This window comes from Tursiops truncatus, chromosome 5 (assembly GCF_011762595.2).
Source record: "Tursiops truncatus isolate mTurTru1 chromosome 5, mTurTru1.mat.Y, whole genome shotgun sequence".
Lineage (NCBI taxonomy): Eukaryota > Metazoa > Chordata > Mammalia > Artiodactyla > Delphinidae > Tursiops > Tursiops truncatus.
The window spans coordinates 70236943-70260557 of record NC_047038.1 but is presented as its reverse complement, the minus strand read 5'-3'; the positions used below and the strand labels follow the sequence as shown (position 1 = coordinate 70260557).

The window sequence follows — 23615 nt, the reverse complement described above, 5'->3', positions numbered from 1 at the left end:
CAGGCAGTGGGTCAGATTTGGCCTGTGAGCCAATTTGTCAACCCTGTTAGAGAATAATATTGACTCACCATTTGATGTTCCTATCATGTTTAAAAAGGTAGAACAGCTATTTGCTATAGTGTTTTCAGCTAAACAGATAGATTTTGTAAAACTATAAAAGGGAAGAGCTCTAAACAGTTCAAGAGATCTATAGATTAGAAACGCATGCATATCTCTTAGCCATTTCCATCCCATACGATATGAGAAATCAAGATAAACTAAAATGGGAAAGAAACTGAAGTCAGAGAAGGGAGGTAAGTTTTCAGTGTTTATAGATCGTAGCAGAGATATGTGTCCCTCAGTACCCATTCTTCCTTTTAGAAGCCCCCAGATTTTAGCCATTCAGAATCTACACACCCAGGTTCTAGTTAATGGGATATGACCAATGATGTGTACCACATCTGGGTCATGACAATACAAAAAAGAATAAAAAAGAAGAAAGATGGAAAGCTGCATGCCTTCCATCTTCTCTTTCTCCCTCCTGCAGGCGGAGATGCAGGGATGCAGGGACCCAGGACCTGGATGTGCTGGTGGTGAGTCATCTTTAGTCACGCAGATGAGGGCAACGCCCTTGGGAGACGGCAGAAGAAAAAGAGGAAAGGAAAGGATCTAGGTCCTCGAATACCTTTGTGGAAGCAAAGCTGCCCTATCCCTGTGGACTATCAACCAGACTAGGATTTTCCTTGAGAGAGAAATAAATTTTTTCATTTGCTTAAGCCACTTCTGTTCCCTGGCAAAAGAGTTAAAACCAATACTTTAACTAGTACAGACTGACTTTTCCACTACTAAACAGGATGGTTTACTGTCTATTCTTAGCAGTCGCTTGATGAATTCTAAGCCTATGACTTCACTTACTCTCTTGATGATAAAATAAACACCATACCTGGGCAGAAGAGCAACACAGGTTGTGAGAACACAAACTAAGTAGAACACTGGATCCAGCATGTGCTCCTGCATAAGCCAATAGGGGTTGGATGGTGGGTTGCAAGTTACACACATGGCTCCAAAAACCAAGGCAAAGAAAAAATAAGACAAGATGCTCCCAACGATGACCAGCATGTGGATCCAAGTCTGCAAGATAAGAAAAGCAGAGGAGATGAACACGCTCTGATAACTTTGCAGCCTGGCAAAATCTGCTCTGTTGAAGAGACATCACACTCCAAGCAGTGGGTGAATGGTGTAACAAACCTTAGTGAACAAAACACAAAATATTGAAGCGAGGAGGCAAGAGCACCTTTTGTGAATCGCTCATATCAGTGTTTAAGTTCTATAAAACTACGTCAAATACCAAAAAGTAACTCTGGTGCCTAGTTTACTTTGTATTGTCCGTGCACCATGAGGTGTTAGGATTTTCTTCTTATTTTTCCATATAGTCACTTACTGGTCTACTTCTTCTTTAAGGTAATAGCTTAATCCAGTGAACCTCAAACTTTATCCATTTAAGTAGGTGGTAGACATTACTGTTGCTCACCAATATTCTCATTCTCTTCCTCTAATAAGCACTTCGGAGGATTGCATTTCCCCACCCCCTTGAAATTAAGCATGGCCACATGTCTTGCTTTGACTGATGAAACGTGAATGGAAGGGATGTGCAAAACTTTCTGGTTAGAAGCATGGAAGAGCTGGTGTGCAATTCTCCATACTGTCTCCTTTCCTTCCACGTTTGACCAAGAAGTTCTTCTTGGGGATAATTCCAGGTGGTACAGCTACAAGACACAGCTTGGGTCACTGAGCCACCTCTCAGAGGATAATTTCTCTAGAGCTGTCTGGAACCTTAGTAACTTTACATGAGCAAGAAATAAATCTCTGTATATCACACTATAACCTATCCACCTTCATATCTACATAGAGCTTGCATTATTATTTTTTTAAATTTTTCTGTAAACTGGCTATCTAATTAAGTAAATTTATTTACAAAGAAAAGCAGATCACTACCTTAAATGTAATATCAGCATTACCTGTCATAACAGTGATGAGTCTGGGGTCTGATCTGTCTTTGTTACCAAGGGAAATTAGCAACAGTTATCGCGAGAAAAAGTAACAGCTCCAAACAGAATTCTTCTTTGACATAATCTGAAGTATGAATCACCTTCACGTTGTGCAGTAGTCAGTGTTATTTAGTGCAGTGTACAGTCCCACCTAAAATCACTGTGTATACCATGGTGGTATGTATTACTCTTTTGGGGGAAGACTGCTTTTGTTAATCATTTTCATTCTCTAGGGCTATAATTCTCAAACAAGACCCAATATTCTCCATTTTCCTCTTAACCTTGCAAAGTATTTCTCCAGGGTAGATAGCTTCACAGGAGTCACAAAGGCTGCTCATGTGTTATAAAGACACACAAAATGCTCAGAAAATGTTGGCCCCATTTTTTTTTTTTTCCTCAAATGCTCTTGCTTCCCACTGAGCCCTGAATTTTTTTTCCTTTAAGAAGCACTTTTGGCAAGTGAGATGTGACTTGATGGAGTTGACTCGTTTAAATAAATGGATGCAGTGCAAGTCAAGGGACGCTGGGTAAAAACTGACCGGGAGGTGGGAGAGGTAGCAAAGGGATGGTGCGCAAAAGTGTGAAGGAACCCAATTCATATTCTCAGAATGACTGACTCTTACTGACAACAGACCTTCAGAGGCCATGAGCTTTAGCCTTCCCTGGTGTGAGAAACAATTCTTTAATGATGTATCCTTTATGGAGTAGTCACTGTTCTCGGCACCTAGCTTTCACTCCCCTTCTCTTAGTGAAGACACCCAGTGCTATGCACAGTCTTGGTAAACTATTCCTCCTCTCGCCAAAGCCTATGGCTGGAGCTAAGGAAACAGAATTCTATCACCAGGGACTGAACCTGGAGCACAATGAATGAGGCAAGAGCAGAGAGAAAATGACTGGGGCCAATTCAGACCAGAGTACCAGCCTGGTAAGCCTGTCCATTGGTTTCTGTTCCCTGATCTCTGGAGCCACTCTGCATCCTCGGGATGTTTTTTTTTTGTTTGTTTGACCGTGATTTTCAATATATTTTGAATAACTTTTCCATTTGCTCAGGTTAGTCAAAATAGATTGCTGTTGCTCATAACCACTGAACCCAAACTGACGCTTGACATGTTAGAGCCTCTGGAACACTAATCAGTGTCAGAACTTCAGACACTTCCTTAGGCAGTAGCAAAAGTATCTACATAATTGCTTAAAAATGAAATTCAATAGATATTTAAACAACCCCAAGTATTTTAGTTCTAGAATTCTCTTTACTCTTCCCATCTAGTATTTGCAGATATTACCCTTTTACAACACTTTAGGCTTGTAAGGTTTGGTTATAGCAGGTTATAAGCAAAGCAGGTGATGTCAAAAATATTCAGCCCTACTTAAGAAATTATAAATAATATATAACTTTGTATAACATTTAAAGCTATAACCTCATTCAGGGCTTCCCTGGTGGCGCAGTGGTTGAGAGTCCGCCTGCCGATGCAGGGGACACGGGTTCGTGCCCCGGTCCAGGAAGATCCCACATGCCGCGGAGCGGCTGGGCCCGTGAGCCATGGCCGCTGAGCCTGCGCGTCCGGAACCTGTGCTCCGCAACGGGAGAGGCCGCAATGGTGAGAGGCCCACGTACCGCAAAAAAACAAAAACAAAAAAAACCTATAACCTCATTCAGCTATTTCCTGTTTGAAATGCATCACCACCAACATGTTACATATACCCCAAACACTGGTTAGTCATTTAATCACTCATTCATTCATTCAAATATTTTTTGAGCACAAACTGTGTGCCAGTCTTGTCCTAGATACTTGTATACAGTGGTGAACAAAATAAACATGAACCCTGTCCTCAAAGAGATTATAGTCTAATGTAGAAGAGAAACACAAATAGTATAATCACATAATTAAATGAAGAATTATAAGTTATTATTAGGACTATGAATAAGAACAAGAGGATGGTGTGAAAAAATGGATGGTTAGGGAAGGGCTCTTGGGAGAAGCAGCACTTTTTGCTGAAACCTAAAATAACATTTGAGCTGGGTAGAGTACAGGGATCTGAAAGTGGACCAGGAATGCTCCCATCAGAAGATATGGTCTGTGCTAAGGCAGTTTACTTGCCAGACATGGGTGGGATGTTCTTCACTTGCAGAAAAAGGTTTAAAGTAAAGCTCTCTTTATCTGAATCCTTCATTTTAGCTTTGCTGTAGAGATACCCTGCAATCATTTTTTTTTTTTTTTTTTTTTTTTTGCAGTACGAGGGCCTCTCACTGCTGTGGCCTCTCCCGTTGTGGAGCACAGGCTCCGGACACGCAGGCTCAGCAGCCACGGCTCACGGGCCCAGCCGCTCCGCGGCATGTGGGATCTTCCCGGACCGGGGCACGAACCCGTGTCCCCTGCATCGGCAGGCGGACTCCCAACCACTGCGCCACCAGGGAAGCCCCCGTGCAATCATTTTCATGAAAAGACTTAACTTTATCATTAAGCTGGCAACTAAGTTCAAAAAGACCTAGTTGTAAATGAAATGAATGGTAAAAATTCTAGAGGGAGAAAAATTTTTTTTTTGTATTATGAGAAAAGCATCCAATCATCACTTCCAAAAGTCAGTATACCAGGATTACGGCATGACACCTGTTTTCCTTTTAGTTGAAAGGCAACAGCTTGGTCTTGAAGGATGCTGTCCGTAGAAGTGTAATTGTTTCCCCAGCCTGACTCACCTCCACTAACCACCCACACCGTGGATACCACCAAGGGGACCAGGCAGGTGTTCTCCACTCTCCCGGGCGGCACATTAACCTCAGCATAACGGCACTCAACGATCCACAAGAGTGGTCGGGGATCACCCTTACTCCTTGGAGTCATTCCTCTTCTTATGACCACTTGTCTTATAGGCATGAAGACAATTCCCCCAGTGAGTTTCAGGCTACTTCAGAGGCAGGAAAACGACTCACCAAGCTCTTGCTTTCAATGACCAGATGGAGGAGAATGATGAACAGAGCAGCTGTGTTCAGGGGGTTTCCAAATGTAAAGATGTCAATGTCTGAGCCCTGGTAGGTCTACAAAGAAAGAATAAAAGTTGGTGATCCTGGAGAGTTGCGCACCCTCAGTGGCACAGTATCATCAGTTTCATCACTCTATTCCACGGCCCAAGTGAGGACTGAGTCCCTTTCTTCAGTGTTCCTGATAACTGATCATTTAGGATAAACGTGAACATTTTTAGAAAAAGAGACTCTCTCCCAGACAGGCCATCTAAATTTTGAACTTTTTGGTTGGAATTCCTTTTTATTCTGAATCATAATTCATTTTCCCTGATCCTTTTACTTATACTTCCAACTCTTTGAGGTATAGAGAAAGATCAAATATGTTCCGCTTAACAGAGCTGAAAATCTTTGAAGCAGGTACTATGGCTAACCTGAGTTTATACCTCGGTTAAGTAAACATCCACCCCTCTCATACGCCTATGTCTTCAAAGTCCTTAAAGGATTCCGCAAATGACACAATTTTCTGATGGTTTACAATTCTAGTCATTCTCTTCTAAATACACTTCAGATTGCCTTATCTATATACCTCTTGAAATGCAGTATACCTAGAATATTCTAGCTGGGTAAATTCAAGTAATTTTATTTGAATAAAGAATGAAAATGATTAACTTAGAGACTATTACCTTTTCCCTTTTTATTACTGAACTTTTGTTAACCATCCATGATCATATTAGTGTTTTCTTCCAGGGAGGGGTGTGTGTGAATGGGCAACTACATCATGCTGCTTTGTGTTGGCCTAAATTTTAAAATTCATTTACACATTCTCTGCTTAGTCACATTTCTTCCATTCTTTACCTGTATAACAATTTTTTTTTCTTTTAGTTTTGGGGAGCCTACTTAAATTTAATACTCTGAATGTCATCCTGGTAGAATTAGCCCAGCACTCACTAATAACGGCTTTCATATTCTGACTTTGCCTCTCTGATTCTGACTCATTTAATTATAAGCCAGGCTTTCAACTTTAAAGTCATGGATGAAAACTATCAAGCAGTACAGGGCTAAAAAAGAGACCCAAGAGGACTCAGCTAAGCACTTCTCTCCAAATTTAACCCATTACCTAACATATTTGGGAGGAGGGTTATAATTTAGTCAGTAAATAATCAACGTGATTATATGAGCAAACTACCCTAATATACCCATTCTATATGCTGATACTGGTGACAGAGTACAAAGAAGTACCATTGATTAACAACAAATCCTTTGAGCGAACAAGGACTTACATAGTAAGGCACAAAGAAGCAGACCAGGCTTTGATAAAAGGCATCCAACAAGGTGATCCAGAAGGTGAGTGGTAAGTGTGCCTGAAAATGAAACAGATATTGGAGAGGGAGTAAGATTAGTAACAGTCAAGCAAGATCAAGGAACAACACAAGCCAGTACTTGTTTTTGCTTCTCTGAGAGAAAACTCTATTCCTTCATTCTCTCATTCACAAAACAGGTGGGATTTGTAAGTAGTAGTGATTTGTAAGTAGTAGTGGAAGAATGAGGGGGTGATAATTGAATGAGATGAGTTCACGGGGGAAAAAAACCCTGAAGGAACTCTTCTTCAACTCGTATTGCTTTTATCATTGGATCAATCTTAAATCTACCTCAAATAAGGATAGTAGTACTAAGTTTCCATTTCCCATTGATCAGAAAACACTGTTTCAAAAACTTCTCCAATCCATCCACCTTTATTTCCATTACTCCCTTCATTCCAATTCACCATCAACTCTCTATGAATGATGGGAGAGCCATCTAACTGGCCTCTTTGCTTCCTCTCTCAGCCCTAATCCAATCTTCCCACAGCAGCCAGATGGTTTTAAAAAATGTAAATCAGGTCATGCCATCTCCCTAATTAATCAAACTGACCCCCCTCCTATTCCTCCAATGACTTCCACTGCATTTCCCATACAATCTAAGTTCCTTCCCATGGTCTAGGAGGTCCTGCATGGTCTGCCCATGGAAGCCCCTGCTCTCCAGGGCCACCCACCTGTTCTGTCATTCACCGTCCTCCCAACACACAGACTTCACCCTATTTCTCAAATATGCCAATCCCTTCTTTCCTCAGGGCTTCACCTGCGCTGTCATCTCTGCCAGAAATTCTTCCTGGACCTCCCACATGACCAGTTCCTCACTATTCATATCCCAGCTCAAATATCACTTCCTCATAGAGGCACAGACCCCAGACCAGTCTAAAAGTCATGCCCACTTAATCATTTACTACCATGGCATCCTCAGAAGTCTCTCATCACCATCAGAAATAATCTTATTTGTTTACCTAATGATTTTATGTTTCTCTCAACAGAATGCAAGCTTCATAAAGTGGGACCTGGGCTCTCTTATTCAAGTGATTAAAACAGTGCCCGGTACATAGCAGGTACTCAAATATTTGTTGGATTAATAAACTATTCTTATATAACTTCTCATGTGCTAAACTGCTTCCTACCAGAAGCTTGTAGAAACAGAGAAAGATCAAGTAGAGATACCAGTCAAGTGACTGAAAACAGGTTTTCAAATAAAAGATAATTCTGATCAAATAGTAATGTGTGTGCAAAAGGATTCTGAGGCTCCATTCAGACCCAGTAGGAAGGATGGGGTGCTACAGTGTATTAGTGATGTCTGCCATGAACAAAAATGACAACACATGCATCATATCCCTGAGCTAGTCTTCCCTTCTCTTAACGTGTTTATAGTCTTATTTCCTTTCAAATGCAAAAAGAAACTGAAATTTTCTTGAAAATGTGTAACTGTCTCCTAAAGCTTTATAAATATACAACATCTCCATATAAATTCTTCTGTCCTTCAAGAGATTACACTTAGAAGTTCTACATCTTTTCTTTTTTATCTCTTTGTCCTCTGTAAAATCAAAGCAATGAAGATTCATCATTTCCAGTCTACTTTTCCCTGTAGCCTCTTTTACAATTTTGTCATGGGAAATGATGGAATCTTCTACCTGCCTTTCTTCATCCAAGTGTCCATAAACTCTAAGCAGAAGCACAATCAAATGGTGGAAGAAAATGTGGCAGAGTCAAAGGGGCAACCAAAATGTCACTGGACAAGAGAGAACACTTTCAGGATAAGTTAAAATACAGCTTCATGCTTCTGGGGGAACAGAGGTTGCTCAAAAAACCTAGAGCCAAAAGGTTAACAAGCACACTTTCTCCACAGTAATGTGAGCAAGGAGAATTAGGGGTAGAGAAGGGTCATGGATAAATGAAGGGCTGAAGGGAGCAACTCATGGGATCTCCTGGAAACTGAGAGGGAAGATCTGGACATGAAGTCAAAGCCAGGAAAGAAGGCTGTGTGGGTGATGAGAGATGGGTAATAGACGATTGCTTCTTGGAAGGGACGCTCCTGGCTGCAGCCTTCCAGACTCATCTCCTTTCAAGGAGAGAGATGCTATAACCCTGGGAAGTATATTTCATGACACCAAAGACAGGAAATGGCCCAAGCATAAAATAGAGTTTGTTTGGAGGCCAAGTTCAAAGGAAGGACAACTCTTCCGGAAGGTAACGTCAATGAAATTAATTACCTTTTATCAATAGCCACATGCTGGGACTCTGCCTGCTTTACCACGTATTATACAACTGGCCAGCTTAACAGAACAACGTGTGCAAAGGCTTGACAGCAGCGTTCAACAACAGGAAACAATGACCTCGACTCTTCCAAGGGTCAAGACCAATTATAGTCTTCAGGCTGAACAAATGGGCTTTTAAAACACCAAGCTATGAAAACGTTAAAGGTCTGCTTCTACCCCTCTTTCCCCAATGGACTTGGAATTTAACTTAGACCTAGGGTACAGGACAATCGTCATTAATATCAACCACATATTCCTGCACCCTGGCCTTGAGCTTTAAGTCAGATTGGACTTTTTTAGGAAAACCTCATGTGGTTCTTTGATCTGAATGGGTTGGATGATATTAAAGGATTGTAAGGATTTCTTCCTCCCTGGAAGTTGACTTCTCCATGCTGCTCCATGAGCCTAAGGACATTAAATTACCCTCCAGTCTCAAAAGGCAGTTCAACCCATAATAAAATTGGATTGATGAAAATAAATGCATCTTTTTTTTTTTTTTTTTTTTTTTTTTGCGGTACACGGGCCTCTCACTGTTGTGGCCTCTCCCGTCATGAAGCACAGGCTCCGGACGCGCAGGCTCAGCGGCCATGGCTCACGGGCCCAGCCGCCCCGCGGCACGTGGGATCTTCCTGGACCGGGGCACGAACCCGCGTCCCCTGCATCGGCAGGCGGACTCTCCACCACTGCGCCACCAGGGAAGCCCAATGCATCATTTTAAATTCAGGATTTCCTCGAATTTTTGGTTAAATCTGGAGTTGGGGGTGGGGTAAAAATAACAATATTGAGAGCGCAATCTTACTTAATCCTCACACCATCTCCATAAAGTAAAGAAACCGAGTACAGGCAAGTTAAACACCTTACCAAGGTCACATACCACTGAAGCAGAATTTAAACTCAGGCTAAACATCACCCATCATTTCTAACATGTGCTGCTCTGGGTCAGCGTCTTTAGAACAGTGAGGCCAGTCAAGTCCGACCCATGGATTTCTCATGATGGGTCTCATTTTCGTCTCTCCAGTCCTTTTACAGGAAACCCTCCTTCCCAATCCTGTCCGTAGGGTTCAGCTCTGTCCTCAGGAATGATCTATGGCCCAGGCCTAGTCAATGAGAAAATGATCTTTCTAGCCACAATGATAAGCACAGGCAAAGGCATGGGACTCAAGCTGGGCCAAGGAGTTGTAACCAGCACATTGACAGTTGCTTTAAGACTAATGCTGTTTGTCTACCATTACTCCTGGATTTTGCAGCTATGAGAGCCAATATATTTCCATTTTTCATTAAGCCAATTTGAGCTCGTTTTCTGTCACTTGCAACGGAAAGAGTCCTGACTAACAGAGTCCTTTTCTCAAGGCTAGAATATCTGACCAGATTGACCCCTCAGCTTTGTCCGCTTATACGTGTCTACAGGTTGCTGGTCCACCTCAGTCTCTGTGATCCTGGCAATGTCCTTAGGAGAGCACTTTGGATTTCTGGCCATTAAACAGCGAAGGGGTGGGGTGGGGGGGTGCACCCAAGGACCAAAGATAGCATCAGTGTTCTTTCTGCAGCACAGCAGGGGATCGGGAACCGGGGTTTCCCTGTACCACCCAGGAGCTTGGTGACCCAGGCAGATTACTTAAAGTATCTCCCTGTGCCTGACTTTCCTCATCTAGTGTGGATGACGACAGCATCTACCCTGCAGGATCATTTTGAGAAGTAGATTTATGTAAGTTAAGGACTTATAACAGTGCCTGGCATTACATAAATGTTCATAAGACCATCTCAATGCTGGTTATTAATTTTGTAAAAGACAAATTAGAAAAAAAAAGCTTTTAAGACAGCTAGCCCAATGAATCGGCAACTACAATACTATAGATAAGAGGAAATGAGACATAAGGGACATATCAGAGGTGGATGGACAGGACTGAGTTAAGGGGAGGTGCGACATGCGTTCAGGGAGAGGGAACCGTTAAGTTCACAGCACTATTCTGCGTGACAGCAGAACCTGAAGAAGTTAAGTTTGGCTTTAGAACCAGACTAATAAGGGTTCCCATCCTAGCTCTGCCGTTTTTTAGCTGTGAGGTTTTTGGAAAAATTATTCAGCCCCCCTGAAGTTCAGATTCTTTCTCTTAGAATGGGAACAATACCACGTCCTCTCTCAAAGCGCTTTGTGAAGATAAATGGGACTGGGGACATTTAGTAGTGTGTGCAAAAGGCAGCACCGTGGGGTCTAGTAAATATTAGATATTATCAGTTGTAAGGTCTGAGGACTGGATTTCTGCTTATAAATACCTAAGATCTTTCACAGTTTTATTTGTGTTCGTCTCAGAAGCGACCGACTTCACAGCTGCTGTGTTAGTAGAGATCTTTGGAAACAAACAGAGGAGTCCAATAGTTTTCAATACCCGACAACACTGGAGCTGAGCGGCTCTGACAGCAGCTACGTATCGGTCTCTGCGTTTCTGCCATACACCCACCTCTGTCTTCTGGCCGTTCCTATAAAGCTCAGGCAGTCGCATGAGGGTCTCTGCAGACACATCTTTCTCCAGGACACCGTAAATGACGGGAGGGGCGGATGTGAAAAGGAGGTTGAAGAAGATCAAGACCCAGTAGTCAGTCATGGATGTTCCTGAAAACCCACAAAAGAACTGGTACCAGAAAAGGAGGTTCACATAGGCCTAGGGACACAAAGAGGAACATGTGCGTCTTAGAGTCAGCAATGCGTGCTAGGACCGCACACGCCACACGCTGCTGTCCTGAGCCGTGTGATCTCAGCCCCTCCCTTCCTCACTCACAGAATGGAAGACCACAACTTACCTTGCAGCTTTTTTTGGTAAATTAAAACACACACACACAGACCATTTACTATGTGGTGCTGGCACTGTTCTAAGAGCTTTAAAGAGAATACATTTAATTTCAGTAACAACTTGGGAATTACTCTTGTTCCCATTTTACAGATGAGGAAAGTAAGGCACGGAGAGGCTAAGGAACTTGCCCAAAGTTACCTGGCTAACACGTGGCAGAGTCAGTATTCAAATGCAGATGTTCTAGCTCCAGATGAAGAGAATCTAGCCCTGTGCCTGGTATGTGGCAGCCATGCAACAAGTGTTCATTCTCTTGCTTTCTGGGTTCACAATTATTTTCTCCTGGTGAAATGGGATGGTGTCGGTTGAGTGGCCAACCATCCCAGTTTGCTTGGGACTGAGGAATTTCCCAGGACATGGTACTCTTACTATAAAAACTAGGACAGTCCCAGGAAAACCAGGACAGGTGGTCATGCTAGAGGCCAGGCACATACATAGTTTCTTATTTTGTCTCACACAGAGTAAGTCCATGATAGCAAAAGCTCTGTGCCCTGAAGCAAGGCAGGCCACAGGAAAGGCTTAGAATTAGGGGGTCTTGTTTCAAGTCCTAGGGAAACTTCCTATTGACTGTATGACTTTAGGTCATTTTAATAACCTCTATGAATTTTGGTTTCTATGTCTGGAAAAGGAGAATTATACGACATCAGGTCTTAGTATCAAGATCCAGTTAGCAACTGCTCATGACCTGAAAAATGCCTTTTGATCGATTTTAATTAATTGATTAAGATATTATTGTTGGCACCATAGATACACTGAAACACCTCAGGATGGGGACCACGATCCTTAGAATAGAGTTTCTTAGTCTAGGGTCCATGGATATGCATTATGCCTCACTCCTGAAAATGTACGGGTTTTAGGTATATGCAGTTTGGGGCACTATTCTGGGGAATGAATCCATAGTCCTTATCACTATCTCAAAAACTGCCCAAGATGCAAGAACCGTAGTCTCAGAAAACTAAGCTATTCGAATGGCTTCTGATACTGGCCCTGTTCTCCATAGTTTACAAACCACTTGTTGTTTGGCTAGGCAAGAAAGAGGCAGAAACAAGTCAGGAGGATTTCAGTGTGAGGCCATCAGGGTTTACAACGGCCCCAGGGTCCTTGCTCCCTGGTGACGTTCTCTCTACTAATAAACACCCCCTCTCTCCAACTGCATGTGGCATCTTTTTTTTTTTCCATGAGACAAAATTTTAAATACTTAACAACAGTTGGACATTTGTTTTATCATAATGTCCTGGTCTCTTTCTAATATTAGTTAGAAATATGGAGTTAAAAGGAAGGGGGAGAGGATGCAGTGGACTGCATCATAATAGAAGAGAAGGTAGAAAAATGCAAAGGTATTTTAAAAACCTGGGAGATGGGCTCCCCTCTAAAAGTCATTGACCACTAAGTCCTAGAATTTTAAGTTACAAATCACAGCTTTCCCCAGAATCACACGGACAGAGATATTATACATTTCAAATATTTTCATACAGTATCAAGGCTTTCTTAAACTTTGACTGAGTGTGCTAATTCCAATTAGGAAAGTACTGAAAGCTTCCTGAAAAGTTCATCTTGCTACAGGGAAAAAAATGCTCCTGCTGACTGACCGACAGACAGACAGACACACGTGCACGCACCGATCTAAATTACATATTTGGGATATCCTAAAAATGACCCATTAAAGTCATCTTTTTCCTAAAGATGGCATTTCAACAGAGTGATGTAAATTTCTGTTTACTACTAACTTGCTACACAGGCACTTTAAAGACCAAGAATAAATGTGGTCTGAAAATCATGACATATTTACATAATCACCCCACCTAGAAGGGATTTAGGTGAAGCAATCTAAGGTCCACATGGGTTTATGAAAGAGAAAACTGAAATTTAAATGGTTTGCTGAAGATTCGAAGCCAGGAATCCTACTACTCAAATTCTGCCGTTCTATGAATTACATGGTCAAAATTAAGTTCCTTGACCATCCAATAGCTACCAAAGCACAAACACATTTTACAGGCTTGCCAAAGAATTCTTCCTCTGGGAGTGCTAGCCAGCTACAGCCTAAGGCACTATACTGGGTTTTCATCTGTATCTGTGTGTTCAATATACCACATGGGACATCCGTCTGGGGATAGCATATATACATATATAGTTTTTATATCTCCTATAAAATTGAAGAAAACCTTTTCATTCTCCACTGACAGAAAGCATTAAACATTTCCTAATTCTGCTTGTCACAACCTTTTTATGGAAGGTCAAAAACTGGATTCTAAACGAATCAGACAGGGCTTAATTGAATTTAAATGCATAGGGAATAGAAAATGCTAGCAGATGGACAAGCCTAGCAATCTGCTCTCAGCAGCTGAAACACAGCACATTCCCAGATTATTCCTGGTAAGACAGCAGAAGTGCTCCTGGCTGCTTCCCAAACATCAACAAGCAAAGTGAGCTCAGCATCGGGCCCTTCCTCTTCACCCCTTACACAAGCTGGGGTGGAAGGGAGAAGGGAGGGGGGCGAATTTTCTGGAGCTACATACCACGTTCTTGTAGAAAAAATAGAGAATCATGTTGGAAAGTCGGGTATAACACCAGTGCCCGTGGACAAGGAGTAGCTTGCTGAGATGTTTAAACTGGGAAATGGCAAAGTCACTGGCCATCACAGCCTGCAGAGGCAACGGGAAGAGAACGTCACCCTGAGCAATGGAACATGTTAGAACAGACGCAGCATGGCAGCCTAACCGCCAGCAGGCTCAGACTGGACAAATATGTGGTTTAAACCTAAGACCGGAAAGAAAAAAAAAAAAAACCTTCAAACAAACAAAAACCCACGAATACAGAGCCTTAACGGGTTACCTGGAGTTACCACTCAGTTTTCCAATGTGGTCCAATGAAACAAAACTTCTCTCTGGTCACCGTTCATGATGTAATTTCAGCAAGTGTACCTTCCCTAGAGAGCAGCTCCCTTACCCAGAACTCTGCGCATTACAGTGTGCATTTGCTTCTCCTCCATGAGGAGAATGTTAAAAGTATATAGTCGTGACTTCATGTGACTCTGTATAATGTAGCAGGCAAAGGAGGTATTTGAATTTCTCATCTTTTAGAGAGATGTTGTAATTCATCGTTCTCGGGAAACCCTAAGCCTCACGTCCCACTTGCTTTTGACAGCACTAGCTCCATACATGACAAGCAGTCTTTTGGACAAGCTTCTCTCTGAATTTTGTGCCTAAAACACTATTCAACACACATGTGCGCACACGAAAGCAGGACAATCCCACTTCCCTCATTCTCTCCTATCTTCTCTCCCCCTCTCCCTCTCTCTTTAGGATTTTTAGATATTTCATTCAAATCCTTAGTAGCTCTCATCAGTGTCAAAAGTCATACAGCTATTGCGGCGCTAAAAATATATATCCTTATGACTTAGATAAGTTATATATTTTTAAACTGAACAAGTGGGCCACAGAGCTCAAATTACCCAGGGAAATTACCATAATACTCACCCAGTAAGTAATCAGTGAACGAATGGCTAAACGTCCTGCCACCCACTCCTGAGCTAGCCGCAGACAGCCTCACTCTACCACAGAGATTTGACCATGGAGAATGCTGCCTTTGGATGGGCAGGTCAAGTTCGTGGTGTTTGGGTGCACAACATCCTCTCACCTGCATGCCTTCTTGACCTGAGATCCCAATCCCAACGTCTGCCACTTGTATCATGCTAACATCATTGGCACCGTCACCTTTGTGAAACGGAAGAAAAGGTGAGAAACATATGAGGAGCAAAGAAAAACTGCCCACTGTGCAAATCAACAGTGGCCACTCAAACAAACAAACAAATCCTTCAAAGCTTATCCCATGTCTCCAAGTTGCCTGGAAGCTAGCTAAGCACAAATGCAATGTGGCGTCCCACTGCCATCGGGAAGAATTCCATACTCAACACTACCTTAAAGTCCTTCATGCTACAGCCCCTACCTGGACTGACCTCCCCTTTCTCTATGTCACTCATTCTACTTTCAATTTTCCAGATATACCCTACTCCTTCCAGCCCTGCACATGCTGTTTCTCTATTCTTATAACACCGTCCTCATCACCCCTGCCCCACCTTGTGGATTTCAAGGGCTCTTGCGCTCAGCTTAGATAATCACTTCCTCTAGGAAGTCCTTCTCATGTTCCTTTTAGATTCAATGCCCCTTCCTTAGGCCCCAAGCATCACCCTACGAATCTCTATCATATCTAGCATGGTATTAAGCTTGCTATAGATTTCTTTGTCTTCCCAACACATTGGAAGCTTCTTTAGAGGAGGTATGACATTCCTGCTGGTAACGAACATCTGTTGTTCCCAACTGCCCAGCAACCTTAACTTGTTTTCTGGTAATAGTATACTGATTTTCCTTGGGAACTCTGAGTCCATGAGTCTCTGAGCCCAAACCACCAGATTTGGGATGGGCAACCGGCTCAGGCCTGGACAATTACCACTGCCTGTTCCCTGGCCTCAGTGGTTGGTTCAGAGATAGGCACGTGATTCAGCTGAATTGACAGAATTGACATGTCCAGGGCTCTAGTCTCAGGGACAGATGGATCCAGGGGCTTGAACAATTCACTCATGTATATGCTCATTCAATAAGATAGTTGAACAAAATTTCACCCTAATCCTGATACTTTATTCCAGCAACTTGAGAAGAGGTGCTATCTTTTCTCTCAGGTTGCTAACAGGATAAGATATAAAGGTGGGAATTTTCAGTAGCTGTACCAACACCCTGAGGGGAGATGCTACCTGAGACTGAAAATAATCCAGGTGGAAACAGAGACTATAAGAGATGGCTGAGTTCATCTTGCTAATGTCTGAACTTTGGAGTGTCTCAGAGCTTAATCTCACCCTGTTTCTCTTCTCCACTTACACTCATTTTTTTGGTAATCTCACTGATAATACTATCGGGGCTTTAAATATCACCATTAGACTTACAATTCCCAAATTTATGTCTCTAGCCAATTCCTCATTGCTAAATTCCAGACTTTATCTCCAGCTGCCTACTTGACTCACTGTTTTAGACATCTAATGGATTTCTCAAACTTAACATGTATAAAACCCAACTCCTGCTTCCCCGGCTCCATCTCAGTAAATGGCAGCTCCGTCCCTCTGTTCTCGAGACAAAACCTTGACGTCCCCCTTGACCCCTTCTATTATATAACATATCCAATCCGTCAGCAGATATCAGCAGCTCTTTCTTCAAACCACGTCCATTATCTTACCACATCCCTCCACCTCCTCTGCTCCTACCCGCGCTCGAGCCACAATCATCTTTTCCCTGAATTATTTCAATAGCCGCTCAACTGGTCTCCTTCCTTATGTCCTTACAACCCGGTGGCTCCTCTCAACACAGCAGCCAATGTGATCCTTTTCAACTTACGGCAGCTCACGTCCCTCCTCTGCTCAAATTCCTCCTGTGGCTCTCTGTCTCTTCAGATAAAAGCCAAAATTCCTAATGGCCTCCAAGACGCTACAGGACCTGGTCACCTGCCACCTCTCTGTCCTCACTAACCTGAAGAAAACTCCTCCCTTTGCTCAACCTACTTTGGGTTTGAACACACCAAGCATGGTCCATTGTCTTCTCTGCCAGGAATGTTCCCCCCCACCCCCCCAGATCTCCTATGGCTCCCATATCATTTCCTTCAAGTCTCTGCTTACACACAACTTTATCAGTAAGACTGTCTCTGAAAAATCTATTTAAAATAGAAGTCCCTTCTGCCTCCCCCAATGCTCTGCATCATCTGACTTTGCTTTATTTTTTCAATAGCATTGGTCACTATCTGATCTTATATTTTTATACCCCTTTTTTTTCCCCCACTTTTTACTGCATTACCCTCCTCCTATACGTAAGTTCCTTAAGGAAAGGTACTTTGTCAGGTTTGTACACTCTTGTATCTCCATTGCCTAGAAAAATGCCTGGTACATAGAAGGCAGTCAATAAATAGTGGTTGAATGAATAAATAAATGAACTGTTCATATTCTTGAATTTAGCTTTCTCGAAGGCAGAACTCATGAATTTTTCAGGTCTCCGATTCAGTACATTACCCTCCTTAACCCAGATGATTTGGGGATCTGACATGTACCACAGAGTCCTATTATATTGTTTTCCATGTCACATCTCTACCACCTGGTTCATAAGAGGAGGCCAAATAGGTGATGGAGGGGAAAGGGGAGGGAGTGAGGGGACGGAGGAGAAAGAAGGGAGGAAAGGGGAGGGAAAGCGGGGGAGGAAAAGGACAGACCGAGAGAAGGGCAAATGTGTACAGAAGAAAGGATCAGCCTCTGGTGTGACATGAAAGTGAGAAGTGCAGGGCTGGGTTCCACTTCCACTCACCGATGGCCAAAGTCATCACCCGGAGATGGCTTCGAACCAGTTTGACCACTTCACTCTTCTGCAGGGGCGTGGCTCGGCAGCAGACCACAGCATGGCAGCGAGCAGCCAGCTCCAGGAACCGCCTCTGCAGACTCTCCTGCAGGGCAAACTCCAGGGTCCTCCCGTTGATAACGAGTCCAGCTCGCAGCCCTGAGTCCGGGGGCGCGGGAGGCTGGTGGAAAGCCTCACTTGATGCTTGCTCTGGAGAAGCTGGATTTTTCTTCTGAAGTTCTTTCAAGATCGTGTCCATCAGCATCTCACAGGCATTCTTGGAACAAGAGGCAAAGACAGTTAGCCTTGGGGCTCCCCTGCTGGCCACATCCAGCTATATTTATCATTGCTATTCTTTAACATTTGCTTCATCAAGTCAACCCCAGGGAGTGAATAATCGGTTACTTTCCAAGACCTCACCGCTCTTCCACAGAGACTTCTGTGTGTATATGGGGACAGGATAAAAGGATGGGGTGCATCTCACTTCCAACTGTACAACTAAAAAATAGTTTTAGAATTTCTTTCTTTATTTGTGCAATTTACCTTCTCAAACCATGAATCTCAAGAGCCCTTCGGTCTCATTCTCTCATTTACTACCTGCTTGATTTTAAGCAAATTAATATAACCTCTGAGCCTCAACTTTCTCATGAGAAAAATTCAAACGTCTACATTATAATTCATTGTGAGGAATAAGTGAAACACTATTGGGTTAGCCAAAAAGTTCGTTCGGGTTTTCCGTACGATGTCTTGGAAAAACCCAAACGAACTTTTGAGCCAACCCAATACATGCACAGCTCCTAGTGTAAAGCATGACACAGCAGAATTTAAAACAGTAATAATTATTTTTCTCTTCTTTTTTTATTTTTGTTGTGTTTTTTTTGCGGTACGCGGGCCTCTCTCTGTTGTGGCCTCTGCCATTGCGGAGCACAGGCTCCGGACGCACAGGCTCAGCAGCCATGGCTCACGGGCCCAGCCGCTCTGCAGCATGTGGGATCTTCCCAGACCGGGGCATGAACCCGTGTCCCCTGCACTGGCAGGCGGACTCTCAATCACTGCGCCACCAGGGAAGCCCTATTTTTCTCTTCTTTGATTCAACACATTCACTCACTTACTATTTACTGAGAAGCTACTGTGTACTTGAAAAAATTCTAGGTGCTGGAGATACATCAATGAACCAGAAATCCCCACCCTCACCGAGTTAACATTCTGGTCGATGTTCTTAGTGGCCTTATCCCATTTGGTGTGCATGCATCCCTCCACTCTCCTCACCCCACGCTTGTTAGGAAGCTCTTTGAAGACAGACAGCACTTTTAATTTACTTTCGAAATCTTTTAATTTACTTTAAAACTTTTTAAACTTTTAATCTTTTAATTTACTTTAAAACTTTTAATTTAACTTTTAAAACTTTTTAAACTTTTAATGTTTTAATTTACTTTAAAACTTTTAATTTACTTTACTTTCGAAATTCGTGGCCTAAAAGAGGGCCACGTTAAGCACCCAATAAATATTCATTAGATGAATTCTACTCGAGAACACGAACAATAAACTTATACAGAAATTATTGTGTCAAATGACCACTAAGGACAGAGGCAAACAAAATCCTGGAACGGTGCATTTAAGTGTATACACTAAGCCTGAAATAGTTTATTCACGAAAGAGCCCCTCACACTCAGAGGCCATTTACTCTTATTTCAAATGCTATTTTATCAAGCATTTCTCAATCCAAAGCAAAATAAGATGGGAAGTAGGTATGAATATGTAGGCACACAGACACAACAAATACTTAACAACCACATAAACTTAACAACCACATAAACTATAAACAAGAGATTCAACTTCACACTGGAGCTACCTGGCAACCTTTACCACGAGAATAAATCTGATCCCATACACCTCAAAAGCCCCCATGGAAAAGTATACAAAGATGAATCAAAGATGCTCAGCATAGGCTCAGTATAGAATAGTAAAAATATATTTTTAAAAACCTTCCAAACTTTGGTTACATTAAAATGGTATATTTAGAAGGTGACATACCCTGCAGTCACTGAAAATCAAGACCTCTATTAACATGACATGATGGTTAAGATATTTGTTAAGTGAAAAAATATAGCCATAATACTATACAACCGTATAAATACAGTCTGTATAGCATTCATATGCTCCTACTGCAGAGTGCAGTCTGACTGGATGCCCTTCAAGATATGAAAGTCAATTACCCGGTTTTACGACTGTAGATTGATTCTAGATATTTTTATTCTCTTATTTGAGTACAAAAGTGTTTAGTTGTATAAATTAACTATATTTTCTTTATAGAAAAAATATACATACACACATATAGTCAATCTTCATTATTTGCAGATTCCATATTTGCAAATTCACCTACTTGCTAAACTTTGCCTGTAATCCTACGATAAAGGTGCTTTCTTGGTCATGTGTGGACACGCGCAGAGTGACCGAAGATCTGAGTCATGCAACACACACCTTTCCAGCTGAAGCTGAGCGAGGTGATGATGCTCCGACTTAGGTCAGCTCCCACGCTGTAAACAAGTGCCCTTTTCACTCTCCGTCTAGTGACACATTTTTTGCAGTTCTGTGCTTTTTGATGGTGATTTCACTGTTTATAATGGCCCTAACTGTAGCCCTTCAATGCTGCCTAGTGTTCCTATGTACAGGAACGCTGTGATGTGCCTTATGTAGAAAACGTGTGTTAGACAAACTCCGTTCAAGCCTGAGTTATATGCTGTTAGAGACAAACTTCGTTCAAGCCTGAGTTATATGCTGTTGGTCATGGGTTCAATGTTAATGAATCAACTATATATGTATAAAATTACACATATATAATATGTATAAAATTATATATATGATTATATATAATATATATACAAAATTATATATGTAATATATATGATTATATACATAATATATATGATTTTATATATATATATATATATAAAATAAGGTGTCTTTAAAAAGAAACATACATGCAACAAGTTATGTATTGATTGGTTGATGAAAGTGTTCTGACCAGAGGCTCACGGGAACCTAATCCTTCATTTCCCATAGGGGCAATGGTTCAGTTTCTACTACTTCAGTATTTCAGCAACTTTATAGAACTTAACTCCATGAATAATGTATTTATACAGATAAATAGATATAGGTTATATAATATGTATCATAATACCAAAAGCATGCTTGACAAGTAATCAGCTGTCAGTGCTTAGGCAATTCACAACCTTTTGGAGTCTCAGGCTATAAGACGGGGATAATTTTATCTGCTCTACTAGTTATAACGGTCAAATGAGATCATGTATGAAAAAGGCTTTTATAGATTCTAAGAAACATGAATATAAAGAGTTACTATCTCGGAAGAAAATTTTAAATGAAATGAAAATAAAACTGAAAAAATTAAATGATGAATCCTGAAAGGGAGTAAATAATCCAGGATATGAGTCTATTAAAAAAAGAATCGAAATTTATGAGAACAGAAATTATGTAAGGTTTGTAAGTGGTTACATTTACCATAACCTAATTTGCAAATTTAGGAACCAAAGTTGATGGAAACCTGTAAAGTTGAGGTACTACACTATAGATATGATTGGACAATCCATCGGTTGCCAGGTGGCCCACTTAAAATGTCACAGGAGCAATGTCCTTCGCTAAATGACAAATTGGGCTCATGACCTTCAATTCCATTTTTAACTCTTAGCATATGAGGGGTGGAGAGTGGGAAAAAGAGAAAATAATACAGTGACTGAGCCCCTACTATGTGCTTGGGATTTTATATGCATCGACTTGAGTCATTATAGAACTCAATTAAATTATGTTCACTCACTGTGTTCCGTTTAGTTATCTGAAAAATTGAGGTGAAATACCTACTGATAGCAAAAAAATCTTTTGTATTTAGAGCAGTCCACAGTGGATACTCTATAAAGGCTTGAGTTGGTAGTTTTAAATACCTTTAACCATAAATTGTGTATTTATAAATAAATTTCATAATACTAATGATTTTACTGCTCACAAAAATGGCATAGTCAAAACTGAACACAAATGATTTATTACTTTTAAAAGTTCACTGAACCCCTTTCATCTGCCAGGCACCACATTAAACAGTTTATATCTTCCCATTTCATGCCCACAACATCCCTGTGAAATAGACATTACTCTCACATTACAGGTAAGAAAATGACTCAGGAGGGTAACTCGCCAAGGTCACATACCTGGTCACTGGCAGGCTAAGCATTTGAATCCAGGTCTTACCAGACTTAGGGCGCTTCCATTTTAGTGACTAAAATGACCAAGCATTTTCTTGTGCTCGCTCCCCAGCTGAAACTGGGATCTGCCTGGTGGCTATGCTTGTGGGTCCCTGGGCCACTGTCAACTGCCAAGGAGAACTCACTCTGTGTTGAATAAGGAAAATTCTCTTTCCTCAAAATGTACCATCTAGTTGGGTATTGACTGAGGCCTGACCATAAAAACATGGCTAACCAAACGCGGCAGCCTGTGACCAAGACCCAAGATGTGATCCAGGTGAGAAGCTCCGGAGGATTTCTGAGGCAGGTTGCTATGACAGAATGGATGTGACTGATAAAAGTATGACAACTGAGGCAGGAAGGAGGAAGGTTTTCCAAGCAAATTAAACAGTATGCACAAATCTCAGTATCACTATACTAGGAATCTTCTGAAAAAAATAAAATGCCTGTTTAATTGATTAGAACATCTGTATTAGAGATTAGTGGCAGGGGTGGAGGGAAGAAGGGGTATTAGAAAAATAGGCTGAATCCAAATTTCTTAAATTCCTTCTCCTCAAAAAAAAAAGGAGAAAAAAAAATCCAAAATCCCTTTTTTCCCTGCCCTTAAACAGTTCTTCCAACTTTTGATATTCTCAGGTGCACTAGCTAAGATTAACCACTAGAGGGCAGGATTAGCCTCTGAGCCTAATTTTAGAATTACCAGGAAAATACTTATTCACCTGACTCCAACCGAAATCATTACTTCTCCTCAGCTTGAAAGGGGGGTAGACTTCTGTCCCAGAGCTTGACATATTTTGTCATCATGGTCTAAATCTTGTCAAATCAGTGATAATTCAATATGGAGTGGGGGGGGGGCGGGAAAGGCAAATAAAAAGGAAATTTTCTTTCAGGGTCTTTATTCAGCAATGATTCCTTTGAATCATGATATTTTCCAAGCCTTTAGAAGAACTAAGCAAGCTAGGTTGCTGGATAGAAGCACTAGTTATCAAGGAGCTAATGGTTATTGGTTTTTCTTTCTCCTTGTAGCCATCACATCACAAGTATTCCGTTGGCTTTGAAAACACAAAAAGACTGGCTTGATCTCAGTAAACATACCTTACTTTCAGTATTGAGGATGAAAAGCTTGTCCTCTGGCTCCAGTAGTTTGCACGCATAAGCAATATTGACAGCTGTCTCCTGTTTGTCTCCTGTCAGCATCCAGATCTTGATTCCGGCTTTGTGAAGGGCTTCTATAGACTCGGGGACCCCCTCCTGCAGACGGTCTTCAATGCCAGTAGCACCTAAAAAATAACCAAAATGCAACAGGGCTTGTAAGAAACACAAAAGCCAGCTGAAGCTCATCTAAACTATAATTGAACCCTATCTGTTAGCCGACCCAATCCTGAACTACACAAAAGGTTCCAGTAGCTTCAAGGGGTCCAAATGAAGCGTGAAGACTCAGACCAAAATCATATACAAAGTAATATTTTGGGAAGAAAGCTTTCGCAATCAATGAGTTTATCAAATTTACTTGCTCTCCTTCTGGCTAGCTTGCTTCTCTGTAAATTGAGGG

General features: G+C 41.7%; 1 protein-coding gene across 1 annotated transcript in view; it reads right to left on the bottom strand.

The window, feature by feature from the left end:
- Window positions 1–23615, bottom strand: part of ATP10D (ATPase phospholipid transporting 10D (putative)) — a 94960-nt gene that overhangs the window by 5983 nt on the left and 65362 nt on the right. The window contains 8 exon segments of the mRNA XM_019928231.3: window positions 923–1110; window positions 4957–5061; window positions 6267–6347; window positions 11062–11262; window positions 13965–14090; window positions 15085–15161; window positions 17784–18090; window positions 23159–23343. Of these exon segments, the coding sequence (XP_019783790.2) occupies window positions 923–1110; window positions 4957–5061; window positions 6267–6347; window positions 11062–11262; window positions 13965–14090; window positions 15085–15161; window positions 17784–18090; window positions 23159–23343 (1270 nt within the window).